Genomic DNA, 12291 nt, shown 5'->3' with positions numbered 1-12291 from the left:
AATCGGCTGAAGAATAATAAAGCAGCAGGTGCCGATAGGTTACCAGCCGAACTACCAAAGCCGAAATATACCAATTTGGCATGCCCAATAATTGGAACCTCAACATCCTGTGTCCCGTGCACAGAAAAGGAGACAAGACGATATGTGTCAACTATAGAGGGATTAGTCTCCTTCCCATCACATATAAAGTGCTATCCAACGTGCTGTGTAAACGACTGAAGCCAATGGTCAATTATATTATCGGATCTTACCAATGCGGCTTCAGACCTTGGAAATCCACCACAGACCAGATTTTCACTCGGCTCCAAATCTTGGAAAAGGCTCACGAAAAACACATCGAAACATTCCATCTATTCGTCGACTTTAAAACCGCATTGGACCAATCTGCCATGCCTCAGTTCGTCATTCCTGCAAAATTAAACCAGCTATGCTGGATAACTTTAACTGACACAAAGTCAGCATTTAAAGCCGAAAAGGAACTCTTGGAGGCCTTCAATAACAAACGAGGGTTCAGAAAAGGTGACAGCCTCTCGTGTGACCTATTTAACACCCTGCTGGAAAATGTCATGCGAGAGGCAAAAAACAAAAACGGCATTCTGTGGACCAAGCAACACATGATACTCCCATACGCCGATGACATCGACATAATGGATCGAACATTGCGAGTGGTTACATCCTCCTTTGAATGAATTGAGAAGGAAGGAGTCTGCCAAAATGGGTCTGGCAGTAAATGAGAAGAGAAGATCAAGCTGATGGTATCATGGGCAAGACGTCCAGTAGACTCGGACCAACTGTGGAATTTTAAAACTACAGTTTCGAGGTACTTAAAGATTTTATATACCTCTGTACTGCCATAAATAAAACTTATGACACAAGTTTAGGATAGATAAGCATAGATAAGCAATTTGGAAACAATGCCGCCTCTCGCCAGACCAAATTCACACTTTACAAGACGCTGATACTACCCGTGCTGGTGTATGGATCAGAAGCATGGGTACTTGCGCAAGCAGATGAGACAGCTCTTTGGATTGTTTGAGAGAAAAATTCGCCGAAAGATATACGGGTCAATATGCGTTGAAAGTGAATGTCGGCGTCGAATGAACCACCAGATATACCATATATATACAGACTTCGACATAGGCATACGTATCGAGAATGGATGAGGATGCTCCAGCTAAAAGGGCATGTAAAAGCGAGCCTACTGATTGTTCACCCAGAGAGGGATGGCCACGAATTCGATGAAAAAAATCAAATGAAGGATAACATATCAAATCATGGTCTTTCAAATTGGAAAAACTGCACACAAGATCGACGCACTCGGAAATCTATTTTAAGTATGTCTCCTGAAACAAATGTTCTGTCCAGCTAAGTGAGTAAGATATCTGCAGAGAAGCTAAAAAACACTTCTATCTTTAGTAGATCCGAATGAGATTTTACCATACTAGATCTCTAGAAAATTTCTTTTATTTATACCCGTATTCAAATAGACTCAAAATTCTTGAAGCCTTAGATACTCTAGCCTGGCTGAAAGTACTTTGTTCGATGTAAATTTTATCATCACCTAAAACCTCATTGTATTTATCTGCCTGAATGTCCAGTCTTTGAAATAATTATTAGCACTACTTTTGATGCATATTTAACTATGGATCAAACTAATAAAGGTGTAGCTTCTAATTGGTGCATACGAAATACATTGGGCGGTAGGGAAATAATATTTTCGACTTTCTAATATTCGTGCGCGGGGGGTACTTTTACTTCTATATGTATTTTTGTTCTACTAAGTCCGTAATAAAGTATTTCTATCAAGAAAAATATATATTCTGTAAAATGCAAAACAGCACTGTCTTTTCAAAGAAATCCCATAACCATTTTTGTTTCACAAAATGGCTACAACGAATGCCTCAACTGAAAATGAATGAAATGCCACTGAATACGGGCGGCATCTACGAGTAAACTGAGCTCGTCCACCTGCATTCGCATGCCGTGATTCACAAAACAAGGATATAAGGGTCAATTGCAAGTCTGGAGAATGTTAACTAATCATAGTAAATAGTTAACGATCTCCGATGGGGGACAACTAATGGGGGTGGGGTGTAGTTTTTTGCCAAATCACAGCTAGGAATGCAGCAATAAATGGTGCAGCATTCGAGTTCTGCCTTGCAATTTACAAAATATACCATCAAAAATTAGTTAAGTGTCCATTCTCTCATTTCTTTTTCATTCATCTCTCACCAGCAGTTACATATTTCCCTCTAATTTTAATTGTCTGCCAAGTACATATAACATCAATTGTTTTAGGTGGCATTTACATTATTTAAAGAACTTTGTTTTCAAAATTTAGTTTTCAGTGGATATTTTTTAATGGAAAGTTTTTTTTTTGTTGAGATATTTCAAAATTTCTTTTTTAATGCATTTCAAAATAATAAGACGTATGCAAGAAAAACTCTAAGAAAATAAAACTACATTAAAATTAAGTAAATAACAGTTTTTTGTTTTGGTTTTTTTTTTATTTTGGGTATTCGTTGGATTTTTTTTTTGTTTTTGGTATTAAGTTTTTGTTTTTTAGATTCATTTTCGATTTTAATAGTAATATGATGGAAATAACACCACTTTCACATGTAATTTGTGATATCATTTATGTGCAATTTTAAAATTATGGTATTTGTCATTTAAAGAACTAATTTCATAAAGTTCTGTATCAAATGCTGACATCGAAAAAAAAGCTTTTCTGCTACAGAATATCTAAAGTTTTGAACCCCAACGACGGAACAAACTTCAAAATTACATGAGTTCCAACGAAATTATATTTACAAGAGCTCGTTCTAGACTAAATTTTGTCGCCTGGATGATCGGTGCACCAGCTATACTGATTAAATCTGGTGAAAACTATGTATTAGATACATAGAGAATGAATTAATTTCTTTCAAATTTCACACCTTCTAATATAATTTACGTAAAATTTCATGTGAATCGGACATACAGAACTATTTAAGGGTGTATATATAAGTCCGAACTTATTTGAATTAAATTGGACACCCATTGGTTCAGATGTAGGTGTAGTCCAATTTAACGATATTTTGTCAGGAAACCCATAAAAAAAGTTGATTAATTATAAGTAATACAGCCTGTGCCTGTACTAGATCTGCTGGAATATTAAGGCGACGTCGGATTTTTAATGTCACATTGATTTGATCGTAATTTTAAATTCTTGGTTCACACCATGTTTTTTGCCCAAAATCCAAGCACTTGCCATGCATGTTTTGCGGTTTCAACAAGAAGGTGCCACTTGCTACAAGGCAGGCGTGCCTATGTTTTGACATAGCATCCATATAATGATCAGCATGTGATTTTTTTTGACATAGCAATCATATAAAGATCAGCATGTGATTTTATATAATTAGTTTATTTATCCGTTTGTAACTCATCGAAATAATCATTTCAGAATTATGTAAGCGTAAAATTGTATGACGATTTAATCATGTCCGTCTGTCTGCTGTAATCACTCTAACCTTTTAAACGAATTGAGACAGATCGCCATAGAGTTGTCCTTTTGCATAGAGTTGCCCTTTGTCTGCAGACATGTCAAATTCGAAGATGAGCTATATCGGTTCACGTTTAGGCATATCCACCGTAAAATTTATAATTTTATAAATTTTAGCACTTGTTCCCTTTTTTTCTGGTAGCCCCCATATAACGGTACCCCCAATTTTCAGTATTTTGGGGTTCTTAATCGCGTTTTTCGACAAAATTCCCTGAAATTTGGTACAGTGGGTTCTCACTAAAAATTATAAGGACAGGGCTACTTTTTCTGGTAGCGCCCATAAAAGGATACCCCCTAAATTTTTGGGTTTTTGAGCGCGTTTTTCGACCGAACTTGCTGAAATTTAGTACAATGGGGTTACATTGGGTACGAAATTTCTTCGCTACAAATTAAAAAGGTAGGATCACTTTTTATAGTAGCCTCCATATAACGGTACCCCCTAAATTTTGATATTTTTGCTGAAATTTAGTACAATGGGGTTATATTGGGTACCAAGTTTCTCCACTGAAAATTGTAAATATCGGTCCACTTTTTCTGGTAGCCCCCATTTAACGGTACCCTTTTTTGGGGTTCTTAAATGCGTTTTTCGACCGAATTCACTAAAATACCAGCATCTCCCAAGCACATTTTTCGACCTAATTCACTGAAAGTTGCTACATTGGGTTTTTATTGGGTACCAAATTTCACCACCAAATATTATAAATATCGGACCACTTTTACTGGTAGCCCCCATATAAGGATAACGGTAGATCAATTTTTTTCGGATAGTCACCATATAACGGTACTTCCCAATTTTCCATATTTTGGAGTTACTGTGCGCGTTTTCGACCAAATTCGCTGTAGTTTGGTCCACTTAAAATTATAAATTTCGGTCCACTTTTTCGGTACCGCCCGTTTGAAGTTAGTCCCCCATGTTGATCCCCATTTTTTGTATTAAAATAGTTAACTGATTTGTTCCGCGTTTTGGGGTTTTCCCCATATAACCGTATTCCGCCATAGTAGGGATGATATTCTGTAATCGTACAAAGTATGGAATTCTAAGACGATCTAGTCGATTTGACAGTCCGTTTTAATCATTCTAACTTTAGATAATATTGAGATACAACTTCGACAATAACTGTATCGGCCCTCATTTAGGCCTAGTCCCTATGTAATAATACCTACCGATTTACTATTTTGGGTGATGGAAGGTATTGTGATACAAAACGAAAATGTTGGATTCGAAACGAAAATATTGGCCCTGAAATAGGCATATCTTCTCATATAATGATAACTCCCAAATCTCGGTAATTCCTACATGATGTAATCGATATTGGTCAACTTTTAGCTATAGTCCCATATATAAATTTGGCCTCTTAATTGCAGTATTTCGAGGATTTTACACACATGTTGAACTATACAATGCGTTATCAATATCGGACCACCATTTGGGATTTTGAGATGTTATGAAAAATCCCCATTAATAATTCCTCAAATTTATATTTCGTGTGAATTATGGTCTACAACAAACGCTTGGTACAATTGTCGGTATGGTTAACTTTTTGGTATGTTCCATACAAAGGTTCCAAGTTCCTGCATACTTCACTCCAACCACAGTGTTTGACATTTGAAATCTCTGTTTGATATAGGATAAAATACCGCAATGTTGTCAATTTTATTTATATCTGTATATTTTTATGTAGCTCACTTTATTGTTCCTTGAGGTGTAGGGTATACAAATATCGGTCGGTACGGCAATTTGAAATTATCATAAAATAATTATATACTTTTCAAATAATTTGATTTTGAAATTACATGTGATAGTGGTGTTAAAGGTCTTTGTACTGATGTTAGGTGGTTTCTTTTTCGATCAATTTGAAGTTGGTCTATTTTTTCTGATTTTGATTTAATTTATGATGGGAGGGGCGAAATTCGTTACAAATAGATTGGAAATTGCAACTAACTTTTGAAGAGAGATAGACAGATAGGGATGCTTAATGATTTGTTTGGTTTTGCCTTGGAAATTTTCGAAACTTAATTGTATATGGAATATGTGAATTTATAATTTATGTTTCGAATACTTTTTTATTAGATCAAATGCATCTATACTTCTTAATTTAATAATGTACGTGGATAGTTAATTAGGTGGTTGGTTGATTGATTGGGTGGCAAGGTTAGACATTCACAAATTTCATATTAAGAGGCAGAGGAGGAGCAGTGAGAAACTATGTTAATTACTTTTATTTTTCAAATGGAGGAGGATTAGTTTTCTTTGAGATTTTGTAACTATTTAGGTTGTAGTTGTTGCTGTTGCATTTGGTCAAGAGGGCAGGGGACAATAATTTTCGATATTTATGCTGTTGTTATTACTTGGCAGGGGGGAGGATTTTTTGCTTTTCGCATTTTCAAATAATTAAAAAACACACAAATTGTTTGTCTGCTTGATTTCACAAACAAAACAATTCATTGTGTCTTTTATTTTGATGGATTTGGTTTTTGGTTTTTGATTTTTTTTTTCTTGGGTTTTGCCAGGTTGTTGGTGAGGACTTACCATTTTAATGTCACTAATCGTCATAATACTTCGAACAAACAGATTGATTCTGACTATGGCGGGACCATCTGTATGTTAGATTTTAATAGTTGTACACACATATATACATTGTTGTTGGATGTATATATTGGATTTTGCATTTTCATTTAGCATTTGCATTGCATTTTGATCAGTTTGACAGATTCACAAGTATTTTTGTTTTTTTGTTTTGGTTTCGGTTTACAACAGTACAGTATGACGTTTTTTTTTGTTTGGTTTGGTTTGATTGGTTGGTTTGGTTTTATAAGGTAGTAGAGGTAGAGTATGGATACAATGTTTTTTGTTTTTGTTTTTGATTTTTTTTTTTTGTTTCAATTTAACAATTATTTGATTGATCATCAATACAAATAAAGTGGGTAAGTAAGTAATATAGAGAGAAATTATTGGATTAGTAGAAAGGTTTAACTAGGTTGGTTGATTTGATTTTTTTGTTTTTGGTTATTTCAATTTTATGATTTGAATTTTGGGATATAGTATAAAATACAATACTGCATAAATATATATATGGTTATATAAAATGTTCTTGGCTTGGTTGTTTTGTAATAATAATGATAATAATAATTATAAAAATAATGTTATCTAAAAGATATATATTTGTTTGTATTTCATTATGCAAATAAAATATAAAAAATAAAAAAATTAAAATCATAAAATTCTTGTAAATATATAAATAAATAGTAAATTATGTTTATTAAATAGTAGTAGTTTGTGGCATACGGCAATTTTAGTTTTAGTGCTTCTTTTATAATATTGTATATAAATCCTGATCTTGACCTATTTTCTAATGTAGTTTTGTTTTATTCACTTTAACTAAAACTTACAACCAATATTTTTTTATAAAATTTATAATTTTTGAAATAATAATTTAAAAAATATATAAAATTAAAATTATAAATCAAACTCCCTGATTTTGTTTTAGTTTTCATTGTGTAGTTTTTTTTATAAGAAAAAATATTAATATCTTTATATAAAAATAAAGATCAGTAGTATTTGTGGTATGGTGGAAAAAAGTTGTTCTTACCCGTTCCATTGATACCAGATGGTCGTATTCTTGCATCGTATTTGCCTGCACCTAAAATTTGATCTAAGACTTTTTTCTCCTTTTCTCGGAAATTTATTTTGGCATTATTAGCTCTGAAATTATGATAGGTACGAACGTATAATAAGTGTTTTTTTTTGTTTATTTAATTTTGAGTGATAAAAAAATTTAGTGAAGAACAAAATTTTTGGTTTTGTAGAGAAGAAATTGGAAAAAAGTGACGATTAATGTGTGTGTGTTTGTTGTTTATATTCAATTTGCATGAACTTTTCTCTCTCAGCTAATAGAGGATGTGAAGTAGTGACAAAGTAATCCTAATTTTGATAGAATATTCTATGATTATATAAAAAAATCCATGTTACACTCTCCAAGAATGGTCGCTCTGGTGCAATTCTCGATTTCCGAAGTCGGCCCATTTTTCATTTCAAAAGAAAGAGGGACCAAATTTCCTCAAATGTTGACGACCCCCGCAAACGTATAGAGGACCATCATCTGCGATTTTGCACTTGGAATGTGCGCACGTTAAGCAGAACAGGCGAAGTTTTCGCTTTGGCGGATGTACTCAAGAAGTACAAAGCCGATATTTTTCTCTTATAGGAAATGCGGCAGAAAAGTATTATAGCTGTCATGAAACGAGACATGGCTGCGGATTTAGTGTCTCCAGATTCACTCCAGTAGATGAGCGTTGTTATAATCCGTATAAAAGTGAAGTTTTTGTACATCGGTCTTATTTGCGCACATGCTCCGACGGAAGACAAACACGAGCAGACCAAAGACATATTTTACGAACTCCTAGAGACAGCGTATGATCGCTGCTCGGCCATGACATTAAAATTCTGCAAGGAGATTTTAAGGCAAAAATCGGAAGGGAACATATTTTGGGCCCCCACCGTCGGAGAATGTAGCCTTATCTGAATGCAGCCTAACAACGGCATAAGGTTCATTGACTTAGCGGCAGCAAAAAACATGGCATAAGGCCACCTGGCCATCTCTCGATCAAACAACGATAAATCAAATTGATCATTTTGTGATTAACGGAAGGCAATTATCCAGTGTTTTAGACGTTCGATTGATCCGAAGAGCGAATATCGAATCGCGCAAAGGCGCGATATAACACAACACGGAAATTCGACGTCGAAAAGCTGCAAACACAACTGGTAGCAGAAGCCTACTTCGCTCAACTTACCAACTTGCTAGTAGAAAAAACTTCTTACCCCGATTATAATATAGAAGCAGAATTGCCCTCAAGAAACCTATGGTACGATCAGAAGTGTCGTAATGCTACTGAGGTGAAAAACGCAGTGTAGAGGAATTAGTCTCCTTCCCATCTCATATAAAGAGCTATTTTGTGGGCGACTAAAGCTAAGGGTCAATGATATTATTGGATCGTATCAATGTGGCTTCAGACCTGGCAAATCGACTATAAACCAGATTTTTAAACTGCGCACGACAAACAGATTGACACATTCTACATATTCGTCGACGAAAAATCCGCCTTCGACATCCCAATCCGCTCTGAGATGTTTAAAGTCTTGTCTGCGTTTGGCATTACTGCAAAATTTATAGGGATATGCAGTAAAAATTTAACTTGCACAAGGTCGGGAAAGACCTCCAGGAACCCTTTAATACCGAAAGAGGATTCAGACAAGTTGACAGTTTGTCGTGTGACCTTTATAACATCCTACTGTGAAAAGATCATACGATATACAAAGGTGAACAGAAATGGCCTCTGTACACAAAACAACACATGTTACTCGCCTACGTCGATGACATCGACATAATTGATCGAACATTGCGATCTATAACAGCCTCTCTTGAACAAATCGAGCATGAATCTGCCAAACTGGGTCTGGCAGCATAGACGTATCGAACTGCATCGACTATGGTGGCTTGTCATGTTGTGAGAATGGATGAGGAAGCCCCAGCTCAAAAGACATATAAAAGTGAGCCAACTGATTTGGCCCGTAGAAGGGGAAGGCCACGAATTCGATGGAAAGATGACGACTATTCCGCTTGATCAACAGCTGACGTCAATTCTGAGTGATTACCACAATTTGTTTGCCTGGGAATGCGAACTCCCCAAACAAGCGCCTTTTTAACTGGCCAAAACGTCAAATTGATGGGTCATCTGTCGTTCAGCCCCTGTTACCGAATGCCGTCTATTTATTCCCGCCATTCAAGAAAACTGCTCGCTCTCCAAGAAAATGCCAAAGTTCATTGTACGTATTTTGGGCGAATAAGCTCTGGCTGGCAGCTTTGTGCCTCGGGACGAGCGTAAAAATAGAGGCCATATATCAAAAACATAGGAAGCCTTAAGAATTACAATACAGTTGTGTTCATCATCCTGTCTGATGACAGGCCCTTGGTAAAATAAGCTGTTTATTAAAAAAAATGGGCAATTAGACTCAAGGAAATTTGGAATCCCACACATTTGCAATGATTGTATATCCTACTACAATAAACTATGGATTAGTGACATAGAGCCTGTGACAATATATGTCGATAGTCAAGCGGCCTTTACTTTAAACAAGATGAGGACTATAAAGTCAAGAGATATTCTTTCTAGTTCCGTGTATTTTTAGGTTTTTGGTCACCTCCCAAAAGTATGGCTTTGGACCACAATTGTATCAGCATATAATGGCTAAGTCCGCCCCTAAAACTACCAACAAATAGCACAGAGTTTTTTATGCAAACTGAATATAGCACGCACACACACATAGAGTGAAAATAATAAAATTTTTACAAATTTGCGAATATTAACAAAAAAAGCCATGGAAGTTACAAAAAACAGACAATCCAATTATAACAGTGATGTTTTTTTTTAAGGAAAAAAATATTTTTGTTATTATTGGAATATTATACAGCCGCACATATCATACAAATTTAAGCATATCTTCAGTGTCCGTGTATTGGTGGTGACGGTTGGTCATGAGTCGTGGTTTTTGTTTAGAGGTGTGATTTCATGCCTTCCGTGTAAAGTGAGTGTTGCAGCTATGGTGTAGGTGGTTCGGTGATACAAAAGCTTAAGTGATGAACTGAAAAGTGTCAGCTACATAGTGTAGTGTATCCTTGTGTTTCAGTGTGTGTTTGTGAATGTGAGTGCCAGTCGTCCAGTCGTAAGATGTTTTTGTTGTAAGCATGTGTGTGTGTGTAATCAAAGATATGCTTAATTCCAAGTATTTCATTTCAATAAAATTTTTGCAATAATTCCAAAATGTCTAATCCGACAAAAATTAAAAAAATTAACTAAATTAATTTCATATAAAATTAACAAATTAAGCATTTGAAAAATTTGTAGAATCTCTGAAATACATTTCGTTTATTTACAGCGGTGTTGACAACAGTTATCCTGTGCAAAACAGTTATTTAGTTTTTGTTATCGTTTTCTTAAATACGAAAAATAAACATTAAATGTCTGTACATTTTTTTTTTATTTTGGTTTTGACGAAAGAAGAGCAAAATTGTGACAAAAAGAATTGTTGTAATTGGTGGCTTCAAAAGTACTTACAGTGAGGCGCTACATAAACTGGCAAAGTAAAATATCACCCAGAAAAAATTACCGGTTCCCATGTTTTAGCTGCGCGTTTTGTTGTTGTTGCCGATGATGATGATGATGTTGTTGTTACGAAATGGCGCTGGTGATGCTTTATAATGTGGGTGCTCCTTAAATTGGGGTTTTGAGCGTTACTGGAAATAAAAAAGCAATAGGTTAATATATTGACACGTTGCTTCATTATAAATAATTTCGTTGGAAATATGGGAATAAAATTGGTTATATTTTCAGAACTGTTTAGAAAGTTTTTCAGGTTTGAAAGGTCTATTGGTTAATATATAATGAATTATTAAAATAATACTCTCCACCATAATACAAAGGAATTACTAAATTTGCAAATATATTTGTAAACTGGGTTATAGTGAGAATAAAAGTCTGTATGACTGGTTGTTATTTAGTATTTTCGATTTCGATTCTGGCTATCTGATTTGCCTACGAAAAATTATTAGTATTGACTTATGTTTCGGGGTAACCCTAATATAACAGTACCCCAATATTCGGTATTTTGATGATTTTGGGCACATGTTTCTACTTGTGGTCGATTGTAATTTGTCATTTTGGGTTGTGTTATGGTAGTAAATCTTCTTACTAAAAACTGTCAAATATTGGTCCACCTTTTAGATGAGTCCCCATATAACGCAACACCCCAAATATCTGTATTTTGGAGAGCTTGAGCACGTCTTTCAACCAATTATGGAGCAATTTAATATTTTGATTAGAAAATGTCCCTACCAAAATTTATCAACACTGGTCCATATTTCTGGGTAACCCTCATATAATAGATTTGGGTCTATTTAGAGATGTCTCAGAGGGTGTCAAATTGTTTAGGGAATTTCCCATACAACGGTGCATTCCAAATTTTGGTATTTTGGATAGACATGTGCTTCAACCTTATTAGCTGTAATTTTATATTTTTGATTCCCATTGAGTAAAAAATAATCAATACTATCCCAATTTTCCGGGTTGCCCCCATATAATAGTACAGAAATTCGGTACTTTGGGGGATTTGGGCATGTTTTCAACCGAATTCGCTCTAATTTGATTTATTAAATTCTTATGTGGTGTTAAATCTTCCTACATATTTTAGTACATACTGATAACAATATACATTACTATAAACAATGCAAGAAATAATAAAATCTATTTTGAAGTAATTCGTTACACATTATTAATCCTTTTGCAAAGGGGTCATTTTGACCGATTTGGGGCAATGTAGGTATATACAAAACTTCTGTCTTTCTAGTGTTAAAGGGTTCTGGAAGGCTGTATACACATTTGTGCTGTCCAAGTTTTTATATAACAGCACATAAAAGTTCCGCTTCTTTTTTGGTATTAATACATTTTTAATAGAACTTGTTCAGGTCTCTCTTCCACCCATGACCTTAGTTGGAGACATGTTGCTCTTAAAGGATTGACTTTTTTCACAGCTATAGTGTTTAGATCTGCAGCACTTCTGACAAGTAAATGGCTTTCTACTTGCCGGTACACATATGATTCCTTCTAGACCAGTTCAGACACTCAGTTACAGCTCGATCCTATATAAAAAGTATCGTGCAGTGATCGGGGAGTCGAAGTGAAAATTCTCGTAA

General features: G+C 34.9%; 1 protein-coding gene across 22 annotated transcripts in view; it reads right to left on the bottom strand.

Annotated features, from left to right (window-relative positions):
• LOC133328289 (glutamate-gated chloride channel) overlaps positions 1-10768 on the bottom strand; it is a 69076-nt gene extending 58308 nt beyond the window's left edge. For 13 of the 22 annotated variants that reach the window (XM_061536840.1, XM_061536846.1, XM_061536851.1 and 10 more), the window contains exons 1-2: positions 10658-10756; positions 7132-7244 (exon numbers count right to left, since the gene is read on the bottom strand). In XM_061536840.1, coding sequence (XP_061392824.1) covers positions 7132-7244; positions 10658-10719 — 175 coding nt within the window. In that variant the 5' untranslated portion in view covers positions 10720-10756. Of the gene's footprint in view, positions 1-6071; positions 6140-7131; positions 7245-10657 lie in introns of all 22 variants that reach the window. The other 9 variants (XM_061536841.1, XM_061536845.1, XM_061536850.1 and 6 more) reach the window with 2 other exon arrangements.
• Positions 10769-12291: the final 1523 nt, after the last annotated feature.

The sequence above is a fragment of the Musca vetustissima genome, unplaced genomic scaffold, assembly GCF_032173495.1.
Source record: "Musca vetustissima isolate MV318-11 ecotype Yass unplaced genomic scaffold, APGP_CSIRO_Mvet_v1 utg2961, whole genome shotgun sequence".
NCBI lineage: Eukaryota > Metazoa > Arthropoda > Insecta > Diptera > Muscidae > Musca > Musca vetustissima.
This window is presented reverse-complemented; position numbering and strand designations above follow the sequence as displayed.